The 18,395-nt window shown below is 33.1% G+C and overlaps 1 protein-coding gene across 1 annotated transcript; it reads right to left on the bottom strand.

Annotated features, from left to right (window-relative positions):
- Positions 1–4,280: 4,280 nt before the first annotated feature.
- LOC145133111 (protein INVOLVED IN DE NOVO 2-like) lies at positions 4,281–8,102 on the bottom strand. Its single transcript, XM_079068044.1, has 7 exons — positions 7,835–8,102; positions 5,934–6,867; positions 5,691–5,851; positions 5,546–5,614; positions 5,194–5,478; positions 4,862–5,077; positions 4,281–4,777 (listed from the first exon to the last, which is right to left on the bottom strand). Exons 2-7 carry the CDS (start codon positions 6,856–6,858, stop codon positions 4,544–4,546), a joined length of 1,890 nt encoding a protein of 629 aa, XP_078924170.1. The 5' UTR covers positions 6,859–6,867; positions 7,835–8,102; the 3' UTR covers positions 4,281–4,543.
- Positions 8,103–18,395: the final 10,293 nt, after the last annotated feature.

Below are 18,395 nucleotides of genomic sequence, written 5' to 3'. Positions count from 1 at the left end.
ACGACGAAAAAGCAAATATGATAGTTAGGGAGGTAAAATGCTCTGACTATTGGGGTATTGTTTTTAAGAAGGGGGTGTTAATGCAAAACTCCTAAAAATGTAGGGTTTGTGTAATTGTTAGGTTGAGGCATCAAATATATGCAAGCCCTGCAGTGATTAAATTTGTGAAGAATGGGTTAGTTTGAAAATAATGTACTTGGCCCCATTTATAATTATGAAAAGGTATATATGTAAAATTATATTTCAGTTTCAATATTCATATTTGTTGTATAAACCAAATTATATGTAAAAGAGAAAGATTTTATTATTTAATTTTTATTTATGTAATAAGTTTACTTTTTGGATATAAACTTTAGAGTAAATGACAGAATTGGTCGAAAACATGATCTTGAAAACCTAGATTCAAAAATCAGAAAGTAGAGACTGAAAAACCATCAATTAAAGAGACTATTCCCTAATTTACTTTAATATAAAGTTTACTTTGAAAAAATATTTTTTCATAAAAACAATTAGTTAAAAGTATGTTTTTTCACATACAATATTTTTTTTGTTATTTTTATGCATTTGGCAAGTGATTAAAATCATTAAATAACTTTTACAAATCAATATATAGTACATTTATTTATGGATTTTTGAAATATTTTTGTACCCAACAAAAGGAAAATCCAAAACACATAGGCCAATCCCCACGGAATAGCCTTTCTCAATCCCTGTTTGTATTTCAAAAATGAAAACATCAAGGCAGGCATTAGGCATTAGGCATTAGGCATGTACTTGAAGAACAAAAACAGTACATAGGTATCACTTTTTAAGTGTCGATTGGCTTGTGGGTTTTATATATTAATGGTTTAATAGAATGGTGTTTTTAGTTTTTGGTTTATTTAACACTATCGATGGAGATGGAGGTTAACAAATGATAGGATTTCAATTGGAGTGAGAATGACACCGACGAGGCGAACAACATCAACGGAATTATGGTGTGCGATATCATTGTTGTTTAAAGGTGGGGTCATCAATCTTGCTCATCGTTGTTACATGAAGTGTTTATGTGTGAGTAATAACAACAACAACAACGGTGATCATTTATTTAGTATGAAAAATACTTCAAAATGAAGTTGACTCACATCATAGACTTCAGTTTATTTCCTCTTTGACAAAAATAAGATATCTCATAAACTAACTTATTATAATTTATTGGAGTTTATAAACTAACCATGCTACTTTTTAATAAGTTATTTTGAAATAACTTATTAAAAAAAATATGCTACCTTTTAATAAGTTATTTTGAAATAACTTTCGAGAACCTTATTGAACTTTTTCAAATAACTAAGCTACCTTTTAATAGGTTATTTTGAAATAACTTTCGAGAAGCTTATTGAACTTTTTCAAATATAATACAAATATGTCATTAAATATATTTAATGCTAGTTTTTAGTTATATATCTATATATCAATTTGTGTCATTTTATACTTTCAGTCTAGTTCATCAATTATTTTTACTAAACATTATTAATTCCTAAGATAGTTTATCAGCTATCAATTATTTTATCAACTGAAAACTGATTTCCAAAATTATTACTTTTTTAATTATTAAAACAAATACCACACTACATAGATATACAGATATATGCTCTAAAAAAAAAAAAAAAAAAAAAAAAAAAACAAACTTATTGATTACGTATAACATCTTTAAGATAAAGCAAACGAATCTTTTTAACCAAAAGTTCAATCTATTATATTGTTGCTCACGAACACTAGAAAACAAGAAATATTATTTTATTAAAATATAGATATTATATATAACCCAAAATAACTTTTTAGGAAAAGATATATAAGTCTTCCCACATTTTTCCAATTGACAAGACGTCCAATTCTCTTTACTTTTCTAAGAAGTGGGACTTTCATGGATAAGAACGCGTTTTCTTATAAACAATTTGTATATTAATAGATACGTTTTCAAAATTATTGTCTATGAGCATGTCTTATACCTTTATATTTAAATAAGAATGCTGAATAAAACATAAAGATAAATTATGGTAATCATGCCTTTTCTTTGATAATCGAGTATTGTATTTGATTATACAGTTTATCCTTAGTTTTAGTGATCATGTAAAGTTGAACATGAATAATGCTTCATTGCTTTATCTCAACCCAAGGTAACAAAGAAGAGTCTAATATGGTATTTGATGTTTTAGATGCTTGGAAAATTCGAGTTAAATTTTGATGATGGTTTTTTAATACTAGTCACGTTTGATTATTGAACATTTTAAACTTTAATGATCTTAGATACAGAAAGTCCTGATTTCAACCCCTCGTGAAAAATCCAATTCAAAAAAATATCAAAATCGATTGGAAGTATTATAGAAGATAAAAAAGCACTAAGGGTATTATTAAGGGAAGTTATCACCATGTGGGGAGCAAAATCATGGGTAAGGAGGAAAAGCTAAAAGTATTTAAAAGCGTCCAAGATTGACAATGTGCTATATCTCTAATCATCTAATCATATTTTATTTGACATTATCATAAATTAGTTATCTATGAAAAATGTTATAACATGTAACAAAATTTAATGCTAATGTGTTGCCTGCTGTTAAAAAAAATAAAACAAAAATTTTGTAGGAGACAATAACACTTGGAATTCTCCACAAACCCAAAAAAGAACAATTTAAAAATCAAACAAGAGCTTGGGATACCCTTTCAACATGTACATTTGTCATATACCCAAAATGCATTGAGATGTGCTTTTCACAAACATTAAAGGACTAGAAGTAGCACTGTGCATATGTTGAATTCTCTTGGGAGAAGTGATTTTCACAATCATCAATGATAATATCATTGCTAATTTTAAGAGAAATAAAATCTGAGTCAAAGTTATTTTGACATCTAGGTGGTGTTTGGTGTTTGGGATTGTTTTTTAAAAAAAAAAAACTTTTATTTTATAATATTTACAAGCTTATCTAGTATCAAAATAAAATTTTAAAAAATATTTGTATTAGTTTATGTCGCACCAAAATACAATAAACGAATATGTTCGTTTTTATTATTTTATAAGTTCTCTTTATATGTGAAAATTGATAATAAAAAAAAAACATCTCTACCTATTCTAGTCTTAATGTTATTTACATATAATTTATTATTATGATATATAATAACACTTTCTACTAATACTCATATTAATAACAATATTTTTTTTGAAAAAATAAGTCAATAATATTAAAAGAAATATCTTCACAATTTTATTTTTATTTTTGCAAACCGAAACATCAAGATCTTCTTGACCATGATCATAGCAATCTAGAGGCATTAGATCCAACAAAATTTAAGATTCACAAAAATCCGGTGTGTAGTTGAATGGAGGCTAAATATGAAAACTTTTATAAAGTAAAAGGAAAACAATTGGACGCTTCTTAAACAAAAGTTTGTTTAAGACTAAATAATAATAATAATAATAATAATAATAAAACACTCCAACTTTAATGAACCTAAAATACATAAAAAGATAAATTTGTATATTTCTACCAAATTTTAAGCTTTTATGTCATTTGCCCAATTATAAATTACTACCTTTTCAATTCTACCAAAATAAAGTATAAAAAATTATTTTGCAAAAAATATATCCGTGAAGTTACTTTTTCAGTGGTCTTATTGATATTTTACCATTCATGTTTTTGCGAAAATGCATTCGTTTTTGCAAAATATTTTTAGTACTTTTTTCGTACAAGTTTTGTGGGGCTGTCAATTGGCAAACATAATTATTTTCTTTCAAATGCGAACAAAATTGGTCAAAACATTTGGCTCTCATGAGGTTCCATTATCGACTCTTTTTTGGAAGACTTTTTTATTTTTTCAATCTTCACTTAATATGTGGAAAATGTTATTTTAAAGAGAGTCAAACCCAAGACCTTCCCTTTAAAAGCAAAAGACTCTTTTTTGTAAGACTTGTTTAAAATGTTATTTTAAACAAGTTTAATGCACATATTTGTCAAAATTTCAAAACAAACTCATGTTAAATGTTATAAAATAAAGCTACCTTTTATTGGATATGATGGTTATATCAGCAGCTATCCAACTCATATCATTTTTGAATTGATCAATATCAGTTAGATTAACTAAAGACTAAATGGAAGAAATAGCAACCTACCTTCATATAGCATCCTATTTCATACATTCATTTACCCAATTTTAGCAATGCCATTCAAATACAAAACAGTTTTTATTGTTATAGTTTAACTGTTTTTTCAAAGTAGAGATAAAAAGAAATTGAAAAACTAATGCTAACATTGAGCAGAAAAAAGATCAAAGTAAGCTGCTATAAGCCTATAATCTCCCATTGTTAACGATAAAATAAAACCATCAAAAATCAGATGACATCTCCTGTGTTTGTTTATACACTAATTCCATATTAACACTAACAGTCATTTAAGATGAAGGTACAAAATATGAATAATAAACAACCACCACCCCTCATCATCATCATCAATCATCAATCATCAATCATCAATCATTTTAGTAATTAACAGTTAATAATACCTTTGTGTCACCTTCAACCTCGTTTCTTCTGTTTGTGGATTTTCCATTGTTTGAGCAGAAATTCCACTCCCTCTTTCAGTGTTGCCTTTCTGTTGTCCTTTTTGTTCCAAAGCTCTGGTAATGGATATCTTCCACTTGGATTGTATTCATTCAGCTCTTTTAGAGCTGTCACTACATCATTGTATACATCCTCATCGCATTCACTTTTTAACATTGAAATCTTCTCATCTTTTTCATTCACTATTTCCTGTCACACCAATAATAAGTTAGAAAAAGTGTTAAATGAGGTTTTATGTATATGCTAATTAAGATGATAAATTCATAATCATACCTTGCATTCGTCTCCAATGGTGATGACCTTGAATGGATGCCAGTTTGGATCCCTGAGATGATCCTCCCACATTGATACAAACTTCACTGCATCCTCTGCTTCCTTTTCACTTAAACAACGCTTCTTAGCAGCAATGATGAATGGTTTTGCATCAAGCTCACCCATTCTTTTTATACCAATATAGGCACGACCAGAAGCAGATATTTCATTCATACCCTGTTTCACACAAACAAAACATCAGGGATAATAAAAAGGTAAATTACACTATTTTATTATAAATTAATAAACATGCAGAAAACAGTTGGAAGGAAAGAAGGAAAAAAGCTGCTGACAGAAATCAACTCTTTGCGAGCATCCTGTAATTCATCATTGCTTAATCTTTCTTTGATTATCAATGCTTGATTAAGCTCTTCCAAACCCTCATATTCCTCTTCTTTTTCTTTCAGATCTTCTTTAATCGACTCAAATTTCTTCTTTGCTTCAACATCTTCATGAGTCATGTGCTTCATTACTTCCATGGCTCCTTCCATCTGTTTGATCTCTAGCTCCAATCGTTGCTTATCATCAAGCTTCTTTTGAAGATCAATAATCTTGTAGTGAAGTTTCTCTTTCTCTCTCTGTAAAAGTATTCATACCTTATAATATATAAAAAGGAACCTCAAGAATACATTATACAAAACAAACCTTCTGATCATCAGCCAATTTCAACATCCTCTCGTCTGCTTTCTTCTGTTCCAAAATTGCCAATTCATTCTGCAAAAAATGTAAACACAAGATAGTGTTAAACAAATAAAAAGTTTTAACATATGATGAAAGTGAAACACAATACCATTTTCTTCTCATTGTCAAGCTTCTTTTGCTCACTTTCGTTTAGAGCTTCACGTGCTCTCAGTTCCTTTTCATGTTCTTCAAGCTGCAATTTGCTCTCTTCATGCTCAATGGAAATCTTTTTAAGCTGCTCATTCACCTTCTCTTGCATCGTTTTATGTTCTAATCAAGTACAAAGTTAGGAACAAAAGAAAAGATCCAGATTTCAGTGTAACCTTTCATGAAAAACAATCAAAATTAATACCTCTATTGTAGTTCTCAATCATCACATTGAAGTTCTCAATCATCACTTCTTTCTGTTTCATAACAAAATACATATGGGAATCTGTCTTGCTTATTTCAGTCTGGATCTCTTCACTTCTTTTGTTCTTTTCTTCCAACATTGTTTTCAATCCCATGAGAAGTTTAGAATTCTTCACTTCATCTTCTTTTTCAACTTCAGAAACAGTCTTTAGGTCACCATGTTTTCTCAGATAATCACCAACAAGACCATTGGAGTTATAATCTTCATCTCTTGCAATCCAAGCATAAAGATTAGTGTCATTGCGACTTGTCCCATTATACCAATCTTTCCTCCCATGTTTGTTTACCTCAAAAGCCTTCACAAACATCATTGCATAACCAAATCCACTCCATTCTTTTCCAAATTCAACCACAGCAAATCCTGAGTGACCCTTCCAGCTCCATAGAGGATGAACTTTTTTAGGGTTGTAACCTTGATTTATCCACTCATCTTTTAGTCTTTTTCCACTATCACCTGTATACCTACCATTTTTATACTGAACAGGGATGTTAGCAACCACACACATCCATGGCCAAACAACTGGCTCTTCTCTATTCGTGTGCCTTGACATGTCACTTTTACTTGTTGATTCTAAATCCTTGATTTTAGTATCAAATTCTCTTTCTAGAAACTCCTCCAGTCCCATATGCTTGGCTTTTTCTTTCAAACCACTGCTTCTTGATTCTCTTGCAATCCTAGATGCATGCCTACAGAGGTCCTCCATGTAAGTGTATTCTCTACTCTCAGGACAATAAGGACATTTGAGAATCTTTTCTGAAAACTTGACATTGACACGTCCCTCTTTCAGTTCCTTGAAAGAAGTGTTTTTATATTCCTCAAATTCAGGATCAGTAAAGATTGTCTCTTCTTTTCGTTCAGTCATCATGCACCTAATCTGCAAAATATCAAACGCAAGAATTGAGCTGCATAACATCACTCATAAAAGGAAAACCTCTACTGAGAGCTTGAATTTTAAAAGATATTGAAACTCATTTGACTCATGTTACAAATGAAATCAACAGCTATAAACTAAAAAAGATAATGTTTTACAGAAACAACAAGAGATTAACAGTAACAACTAACAGCAACAAGCATTTAACCCTGAATTAGTTGGGTATGCTAAATGAATTAATGAAATTACATATGAAACTAGGTAAACCCTTTACCTAAAGGAAAAGAAAAACATGTATGCAGATAGCCAGATACAATCAATTCTCCAAACATTCATATGAGCGTCTACTTGTAGGATCTCAATATATATAACTAGTTAAACAAACTGGAGTTTCAATTTCCAGTTTAACAGGGCAATGCGTGATATGCAAGTAAACACAAAGAAGTCAAGAATCAACAAGGATAACATCTAAGCCAACTTAATTAGATTGCTCGCCTGCAGAAATAAAGGCATTACGCTAGATTAACATAAATAAACCACTTATTTTTTGCAAAATTTCGGGGGAAATAGCCAACAAATCACCATTACAACCCTCAATCTGGAGGGAACGATAAGCATGAGGAGAAAAAAGAGCTTCGCATACGACTACAAACATGATAGTAAGCTGAAATGTGTATTATCCTTAAGCAAAATATATCACAGTAACAATCAACAAGCTCAACAGAATGAACAAAAGTTATCCATTAGTTTACCGCAAACTCTATTTTGCTGCGATGATATGATCTACGATCAACTACAAAACTTATTACATTGTAGTCAAAACTAAAAATAATAAACAAAATCAACCTATAAATGATCTACGAAGCACAAACTTAAAAGCTTTAGTTAACTCGATTTCATGAAAAACAGGGAGTATATTGTATAGCACAGAAGTTCAGACAAACACAAAACGAAGATTGGAATAGTATACCTTACGTTTGGAGAAGTTTGAAGTAGTAGGATTCGAAATGCAAAAACAAAAAACCTAAGTTAGGATCGTTTGGGTTTTTGCACTGGTGACGAGGAAGCTATCGATCAAACTTGAGCAAACTTTTTGAAGAAAGGGTAAAGCAGATTTGAGTGAGCGTAGGTTTATAGGGTTGTTGATGCGTGATTCTGTGAATTTCCAAGGGATTTGTACGAAAAGCTGAGACGGATATGATGATTTGAAGGAACTGTCTCTGTAAATGGTAGTGGTAATGGCATTGTATCTGTTGTGTGTTCTTCCCATAATAACAAAGAACGAGTATATCATGAGCTGACGTGGCATTCTTATTTTATGCGCCCACCTACACTCTCGGAAATATCTCATTATTTTTTTGTTTTATTTTGTAGGGTAAAAAATGTGAGAGACTATTGATAAGTAGCTGGAAGCTAACTAAAGTTAGAAAAAGGAAATACTAAATGTAGCAAATTGGAAAATTAGAGGGGTAGCATGTGAAGTTAAATAAGACTTGAAGGACTGATATGAAATTAAGTAACGCCGTATTATTTGTTTAATGCGTTGTTTGTTTGAAACCTGTAACTTGTAAGCCTTATTTAACATTTAAAGTAGTTGATTTTTAACTATCTAATGCTTATGGTAAGTAAATATTGGAAGTACATGCAAAAGAAATCTTACTAATTTAGGAAGTTAAAATTTGTAATAGAGTAAATTACAATAATGGCCCTTACGTTAAGTTATTTATTTATTTTTTTGCAACTTCAGTCCTAATTGGACAACGAGCATACACAACAAGAAATATAAGCTTTAAGGACGACACCATTAGGGACAACATGAAGTTTTAGGGACGACACTCGACAATACACGTTTTTGTCGTCGCTAAAGCCTCACGTCGTCGCTAATAAAGGCGTCGCTAAAGAGTTTGATCGGCGATCCGCGTGAATGCTTCCTGATCAATTTTTGTCCCTACGATTGCATCCTGATCCAACGGATGGGGCTAATTACTGTTCACACCAATAGGGGCGACGCCATTTGTGACAACGCTGTCGCCGCTAAAGGTGGCGAAAATATGAGCGCGTGAATTTCCCTCCAAATTGTCGTCTCTAAAGATTCAAAGTCGTCCCTAAAGGTGTCGCCCCTAAAGGGTTCCATATTTTGTTCCCCATCAGGTCGCAGAACGTGATTATTTTCCAATTTCTATTTCTCTCTCATTTTTCCGCCGACAATTAGGAAGCATTTTCCGGCGAATTTCAGTGCATCCCACTTCTTCTGCCGGAGGGATTTGCAGCTTCTCACCGGTTCCAGTTGCTCCACCGGCGACTATCACCACCTCAGCTCGCCACCGTCTCCGACGAACTTCTCCACCGGCGAAGGTGCGTTTCCCTTTCTCATTTCCACCGTCTTTTCTTTTTCTCTTTCTCTTTCTCTTTCTTTCTTCTCTAATTTTGTTGATTTTGGTGGTTTTAAGGAGATTTCTCTAATCTCCGGCTTTTAGAACCACCACATCAACGCCATTGTTGCCACCTGTCTCCGTCGACGACCACTGTCTCCGGCGACATCCACCGTCTCCGACGAACTTCTCCACCAGCTCCACTGTTTTCAGCTCTACAACCACAGGTGCGTTGAATTTTTGTGTATATGTGTATGTATAAATTTGATATATGTTTGTATGTTTATTTTGTATAAGGAATTTGATATATGTGTATGTCTATTTGAAAATGTATTTCAAGAAAATGTGTTTGATATATGTGTATGTCTATATGTGTATATGTATATGTATGTTTGGAATATGTATATGTCTATTTGGTATGTTTGGAATGTGTATATGTCTATTTGGTATTTTGTATATGTGTATTTGTATATGTATAATTGGTATTTTGTATTTGGTATTGAATTGGTATGTGTATATGTCTATTTGGTAAGTGTATATGTATGTATGTGCATTTGAAAATTTGTTTCAAGAAACTGTGTTTGATTGTATATTAATTTAGTGTATATATGATGTTATAATTGCAAATATGTATATGGTTTGATTTACGATAAAAGGAGTGTAAAGATAGCATCAGTGCAACTACATAGGAGTATATATTATTTAAATTTCAATAGTATAAAATATTGTTACAAATAAACTAAAAAAATCAAATGTAAAGATAACATCAATGCAACATTTTTAAATAACAACTTTTTGCTCATAAATAATATGTATGAATAATAGAAAAAAAAGAACCGCATAAAACTTTTGTAGAGTGACTTAATTGTTAAGTAATAATAATTTGTTTTTATAGTATGATATATTTTAACTTATATTCTTACTTTGTAGGATGTGGATGTTAATGTTTTTCTCCAAAACCCGACGTTTGTGACGGCAATTGGAGATATTATCCGCTCATTTAGCAAGCAAGTCGACAATGCGACCAACAACGACGATGAAAACGATGATGAGGAAGACGATTAGTATATATTGTTTTATGTTATGGATGATGTTATTATGGATTTAGATGATGTTAATGTGATATACTTTGTTTATGTTATTTAATGTTTTATGTAATGCAAAATTTTAAATTATATGTTTTATAATTTTATAAATTCTGCATTTTTATACTATAAACTAATATAAAATATAAATTTTATCTAAAAAAAACAATCATTAGTGGCGACACCTTTAGGGACGCTCTTAAGCATTAGCGACGACACAACCCGCCGGAATATTTGGCCGAAATAATACTGGCCGGTGGCCGGAATATTATTAGGGACGACACCTTAGGGACGACGAGTGGTATCAGCGACGATAAAGTATTAGAGACGACGCCTTTAGGGACGACTTTGGAGTATTAGCTACGAGGTATTTGCGGCGACCCAATTGAGACGACATGTCGTCCCTAATACCTTTAGGGGCGACTTTCTTGACTATTAGCGACGCTTTTTGTCGTCCCTAAGGTGCCTTTTCTTGTTGTGATAGCGATATTATATAAACCTTTCAATGAAAATTTATACACTTGAAAACATAGAAGTCTTTACACACCAAAGGGTATAAGTGTAATCGTAAAGTTGTTGGCTTTGTTTTAGTTATATTTTCCAACTTGAGGACATGAAAAACAATTAAAGTATAACACCTTTTTGCCATAACAATATCCAAATTGGACAGTGAGCATAAATGTAAAATGTCCACGACAAATCATTGGCAAAGCTTGACTATTACCATAACGTGTAACAAACACCAATACTGGTTTAGACAAATTAAGAAACCAAAGAGAGGTCACATGGGGAGGAAAATACTAAATATATTTTCTGTTTGGTTCAATTCAACACCCTTTTTACCTATTTTATATGTATTTTAACTCAAATATTACAAATAAACAAACTATAAGAACGGTTTTATATCTATTAATATGTAAACATTCGTATTTATATTTTGTTTATGTGATAAAATACAAAAAAAGAACGTGTAAACCAAGTATTAATAATGTAAAAGTTGTATTATTTGGTAATATGTATTATATGAAAATACATACTTATTTATAAAAATATATTAGAAATACGTTTTATATGTATTTAAACATATTAATACGTATTATGTAAACATATTAATACATTTTATATGTATTTTATATGTTAGGGAAGTTCCCTTTCCAAAAAAAAAAACATATTAATACGTAAAAATACATATTATATATTTGTTTTACGACATAGCACCCCATTGTTGAAGTCAAAGCGAATATATTAATATATAAGAAAGGAATGCACTTGCATATCCTTAGAATTTTCCTATATATCTTTTTTATAAATATTTTTTAATATATATTAAATTCTATGTTTGTATTACCTTGAATCTATATTTGCATATCATATTTTTTTTTTATCTTGAATCTATATTTGCATATCATATTTTTTTTTTATTCTAAATCCGCCATTAATTGAAGTTGTAAGATTCGAACCCCCTCAAATGTTTCATACCAGATTATTACCACTAGGCCACACTGACGGTGGTTAATTACATATTTTTATATGTATCAATATGGTATACGTAATACATGAAAATGATGGTTCAAATTACAAAAATAAATCTTGGCTGAGTTGGTAAAGACCTCACTCAACAAGGGGTGGATGTGGATGTGGAAACTTTAATTCAACAGTATATATATATATATATATATATATATATATATATATATATATATATATATATATATATATATATATATATATATATATATATATATATTAACATATTTAATGCAAGATATATTTAATTGGCAAAAGTTAATTCATAAAAGCAAACTTTGGTTTAGTCGTAGTGTTGTTGCGTTTATAACCTTAGGCCGCAAGTTTGAAACCTAGCCAACCGGCTACTTGTGACTTGACACATAAATGGTAACCGAGAAGAGAAGGGCAAACCGGCTACTTCTCATTTTTTTCAAGACAAAATTGCATGAATGGTCATGTGTATGTCAAAACTAGCAAATTTGATCCAAAAAAGTTTGGGTTTGCAATGGTGGTCCAATAGTTTGGTTTTTTTCGAGTTTGATCCAATTTAGTTTGAACTTTTTCTTATTGATAATTTTGCCCCTTATTATTTTATTTTCCATTTTTGTTTTATTACAACAATTAAAAAACTATTAAAAATAAAACAAAAATAAAATACCTCTCTTTTTTTCTCTCTTCCAATTATGGTTACTGGAAGGCGATGGTCTAACCATTCCTTCTCACCAACAACTTGTTCAGTTATATTGATGGCACAATTCCCTGTCCACCGACTACTATCAGATCTTCATCATTAGGCAAAGACAAAGATGGCACAGTACAGCCTCCACAACCAAACCCAGATTACAAAACATAGGTTTCCAATGATGCTCACGTACGTATGTTACTCGTTTCTACCATCTGTGAATCGTCATTCCAACATGTTCAAGGCAACACCTCTCGTGATCTTTGGCTATCTCTTGAGCGAGCATATGCACCTCACACTTCCTCTAGGGAATACACCCTGAAAACCCAGCTTCTCAAGCTAGAAATGAAGGCTGATGAAATGTCCTCCGCATACTTGACCAGGGCTCAAGAATATTCTGATGCACTCGTCAATATAGGTGAACCAATGAAAGAAAAATATTTGGTGATGCTAGTTATCTCGGGTCTAAGAGAATAATACAACGTGTTGAAGTCAACCCTTCGTGGTCGTCAATTACCGACTGTCTTTGCATAACTTTATGGCATGTTATCATACCATGATTACATGATCAAGAAATCAACAACAAACATCTCTCTGACTCAAGCTTTCATAGCCGTCACAAATAGTCGCACCTTAGCCGTTCCCGGTGCTACCTCGTCCACTCCTCAACTGGACAACTACACACTATTCAACAACTTTTGTCACAACTTGGCCTTCCATTTCATCCCGTTCATGCACAACCTGCTCAAGCATTTTACACCAATAGATCCGAAAATAACCGTGGTTGTGGACGTGACCCTAGACGTGGAAGAGGGAACTACAACAACATAAATCAAGGATGAGGTAACTATAATCAATTTAATTGGGCTTCTAATCACAACACTGTTTTTGGCACATGCAACAGATGTGGGATAGGTCATATCTCGCCACAATGCCCTAACCGCGATCCAACGACTGTGAGAACGAGACAACCACCTTCGGCTAACTTTACACACTACCGCTCACAAACAACATCCTCTTGGCTTCCGAACACAGGCTCTAGCCATCATGTTGCACCAGACCTATCAACCTTCGATAATTTTGAGGCATACTACAATGATGATAATCTTCATGTTGTAAATGGTAAGGGCTTACCCATTCCACATATTGGTTCCTCACAATATTATTCGCCAAACAAAACCTTTTCCCTAAAGACATACTTCATGTTCCCGAAATAAAACAAAACCTTCTTTCCATCCAAAAACTTTGTCTTGATAATCATGTGTACTTTGAATTGCATTCCTCTTTCTTTGTTGTGAAGTACAAGCTTACACATAGTATCCTCCTCATGGGTCCAAGTAATGGTGGTCTCTACTCTTTTCATCTTCCTCAAACACAACTTATTCAAAAAAAAACTTTCTACCAACCGTGCTTCATCCACCACATGGCACCAAAGACTTGGACATCCACATCCACAACTTTTGAAGTCCATGTTATCTAAATAGCATTTACCTTTACCAAATAAGTGTGCTAGTACTTTTTGTGATTCATGTCATGTTGGAAAATCGTCTAAACTTCATCTGTCACCATCTATTTATAAAAGTTCACACATTTTGGATGTAGTTTTCTGTGATTTATGAGGTCCTGCCCTTGTTACCTCTTGCGATGGTCACACATATTTTTTGTTGTGTGTTGATCATTATTCTAGATTTATGTGGATTTTCCATTAAAACTAAAAATTTTCGTTTATGCTATTTTTAAACGATTCCATGTGATGGTTGAACGAAAGTTTCAAACCAAACTGATTGGGGAGGCGAGTTTCGAAATCTCTCTCATTTTTTCTCTCCTCTCGGCATTACGCATCGCCTTTCATGTCCACATACCATCGAACAAAATGGTTTTGTTGAACGAAGACATCGACATGTTGTCGAAATTGTTCTTACTCTACTTGCTCAATCCAATGTTCCTCAACGATTTTGGCATTTTGCTTTTGACACCGCAATATATCTTATTAACAGAATGTCGTCCAGAACAAATTCCAACACCTCACCCTTTGAACATGTGTTCAAACATAAACCTGATTTTTCTTTTCTTCGGGTTTTTGGATGTTAATGCTTTCCTCGTCTCCATCCATATAACAAACACAAAATGGAATTTTGTTTTACATCTTGTGTGTTTCTTGGTTACAACACTGCTCATCACGGCTACTAATGCTTAAACCCACAATTTGATTACATCTATACGGCTCGTCATGTTCTATTTAACGAACAATCCTTCCCTTTTCAAAAACCTCTTACAACCACTCTGACTACAACCGTTACAAATCCCTACATCTCAATCTATCCAAATCCTACCTTACCACCTACTATCTCACCCTTCACAACACCTAATGTCCAATCTGATTCACCAGATATGACACCTACCACTACCTCTCCTCATGAACAACCCACAGTCAAACCACCTCTAATTCACATCTATCACCGTTGTTCCAAAACCACCAATCAACCACCTCCGCCTATACCTACTGCTCCTTCTTCTAACACCGACAACCTACACATACTCAACCTGCCAACCTATTTCCTAATCCCAAACCAACCAAACCCTACGTTGCCATCTCCTACCATACCCAATCCCCTTCGCCTGAAACCGAACCAACAACATTTACCATTGCTAACAAGGATTCTAAGTGGCGTAGTGTCATGGAAGAAGAGTATTCGGCCTTGATGCGGAATGCTACTTGGTAGTTAGTGTCACGTGTTCCCAATTCCAATGTTGTTGATTTCAAATGGGTATATAAATTAAAAAGGGATCAAACAGGGGGGATTAAACATTACAAGGCACGGCTAGTCGCAAAAGGTTTTCGGCAACAATCGGGCATTGATTATTAGGATACATTTAGTCCCGTAGTTAAATTGACAACTATTCATGTTGTTCTGTCTCTAGCCGTAACACAAAAATGGTCCATAAGGCAACCTCGATGTACAAAATGCCCTCTTACATGGTAATCTCACCGAGACAGTTTATTTGCAACAACCACCTGAGTTTGTTAACTAGGCCAAACCAGATCATGTTTGCTTACTTCACAAATCCTTATATAGATTAAAGTAGGTCCCATAGAGCGTGGTTTCATCATCTATCTACAACTCTTCATTTCCTTGGCTTTAAGGGTTCCAAACGGACCCTTCCTTGTTTATTTACTCTCATCGGGGCACACTTTTGTACATGCTTGTCTATGTTGATGACATTATTTTGACAGGAAACAACTCACTAGCTATTAATAAAGTGGTACAAAGTCTTAGCCAATCTTTTGTTGTTCAGGATATGGGTCGCCTATCATACTTTCTCGGTATTGAAGTCACTCATCAGGGTCATGACATGGTTCTATCACAAAGAAAGTACATCCTTGAACTCTTAGAATGTGCATGTCTGTTTAATGCTAAACCGGTCTCAACTCCTATGACCAGTAATGCAAATCTTGCTCTTGGTGACAGTTCTACGTTTGATAATCCGGTCAAATATTGCCAAGTTGTAGGTGCTCTTCGGTATGTCACATTGTCTCCACAGGGTATTACTTTCGCTGTTAACAAAGTCTGTCAGTTTATGCACTCCCCCACTGAGAATCATTGGTCAGCAGTCAAAAGAATTCTTTGTTATTTACAGGACACCGCTGACTATGGTTTATGACTTAAACATGATTCAGACACAATTCTCCATACTTATACTGATTCAACTTACAACTCACTAATTGGCTTCTCTGATGCTGACTGGACAGGTTGCGACCGTCAATCTATTGGGGGATATGCTATCTACCTAGGTTCCAACCTAGTATCATGGTTTGGTCGAAAACAAAAGACCGTCTCTCGTCGTCAACAAAGTCTGAATACAAGGCTCTAGTCGATACAATTGTTGAACTCACATGGATCCAAACTCTACTATGCGAACTCAAGTCCCTATTATGTCGGTTCCTACATTATGGTGTGATAATCATGGTGCTACGTATCTTTCAGTAATCTTGTCTTTAATGCATGTACAAAACATGTTGAAGTTGATTTTCACTTTGTCCGATAAAAGATGGCCCAACGGAAGCTTTCAGTTCAGTAGTTTATATCTACTGATGATCAGATTGTTGATGTGTTCACTAAGCCGCTGCCCTCACAACGGTTTCTCTTATTATGGTCCAAGCTACAGGTTGCTCCCCGACCTTAGCTTGCGAGGGAATATTAGACAATTAAGGCGTTGTTTGTTTTTTGTTTGCAGATCTTCTTGGTCTCTTCTGTCTGCACGGCGCAGACGACGCGCATACATTAAGCTTCGCATATTGTTTGTTTTTTTGAAAATTGCAGACCTAAAAAGGTCTACACATCCTCTTCTTACCGCAGATATGGACCAAAGTCTTCAAACATCTTCTAGTCTAAAAAAACACATATATCTTTGTTTTTTTTTAACTTAGATTTATTACAACTTTATCTATTATAAATAATTTTTAATAAAAAAAACTACAATACTAAAAGAAAAGAAAGGTTTAGTGACATAATAATGACATTTGTGACAAATTTATAAATAAAGATTTAAGTACAATAAGATCATCGAAGTTGTTTATATAGACATGAAAAAAAAATCTTAATGTTGTCTTATATTTTTTGTGTCAAATTTTTATAAAATATTATTTAATACAATAGACTAAATTGCATAAATGGTCCCTGTGGTTTGCTCAAAATTGCCACTTTGGTCCAAAAAGGTTTGGACTAACACCAGAGGTCCAAAGTTTTCATTTTGTTGCTTGTTTGGTCCAATCTGTTTTGTTTTGTTTTCAAAATGACGGATTTGCCTCTGTTAATATGATTTTCTTTTTTTCTTATTTGTTTTTCTGATTTTAGATTTAAAAAAAATAAAAAAATAAAAATAAATCACTATCTCTCTCTCTCTCTATTATTTGTTTTTATTTGTTTTTCAGATTTTAGATTTAAAAAAATAAAAAATAAAAATAAAATAAATCTCTCTCTCTCTCTCTTATTTGTTTTTCTGATTTTCAGATTTAAAAAAAAATACAAAAATGAAAATTAAATAAAATTAAATCTCTCTCTCTTTCTCTCTCTCTCTCTCTCTCTCTCTCTCTCTCGTATCTGAGTTTGTGTTTACTGTGTGAACACAAATCCATGACAATCCTCCTGCCCCAAATCCACCACAACGTCTTGAACTTGAAACCCACCTTCAATCTCTTACTTGCCGGAGCATTCATTGGAGCCGGAGGAGACGAAATCAGACCAAGATCCGACGAGGTCACCCGACGACTTTCTGGGAGATAGGGGAGAGAGACAATCATCGTATGACAGCTCAAACGGTTTTTCAGATCCATCTCCATTTAGGGTTTCAGTCGCATGTATCTCTAAAATTACTTGAAGATAACCATTTTTTAATAGATAAAGTACTTAAAACTGTTAAACCTAAACATAAACATGCATGAGGTGTGGTAAGAGGGCTATCAGCATAGCCACGACTGTTGAATTTCAAGAGGGGGGAATTATTGGATTAGGTGTCTAAGCCCATAATTATTATTGGTATGTACTTGACCCGAGAGTAGCGTGGTCCATTTGGGTTGCATGGCATCGGAACAATTTGGATAGACTTTTGTGAGAAGAGGATATTTATGATTTATTAATATATTATAAGTTCTAATATATTAATATGAAATCATATTATTTAATTAGTATTGATCAAGAATTAGTTTGGAATTAATTTTGTGATCAAAAGAGACTAATTAAATAAATGGGGATTGATTTGGTAAATCATTCATTCTTATAAAGTGGGCTTATGATCCATAGTTCTTCATGTTGGGCTAAGCCCATGTGGTGACCCATGGATACTCCATGGAGGTTAAAACCCATGGATCCTGAGGAATGTGGA

Source organism: Lactuca virosa, chromosome 8 (assembly GCF_052849685.1).
Source record: "Lactuca virosa cultivar CGN04683 chromosome 8, Lactuca_virosa_CGN04683_v6, whole genome shotgun sequence".
Lineage (NCBI taxonomy): Eukaryota > Viridiplantae > Streptophyta > Magnoliopsida > Asterales > Asteraceae > Lactuca > Lactuca virosa.
This window is presented reverse-complemented; position numbering and strand designations above follow the sequence as displayed.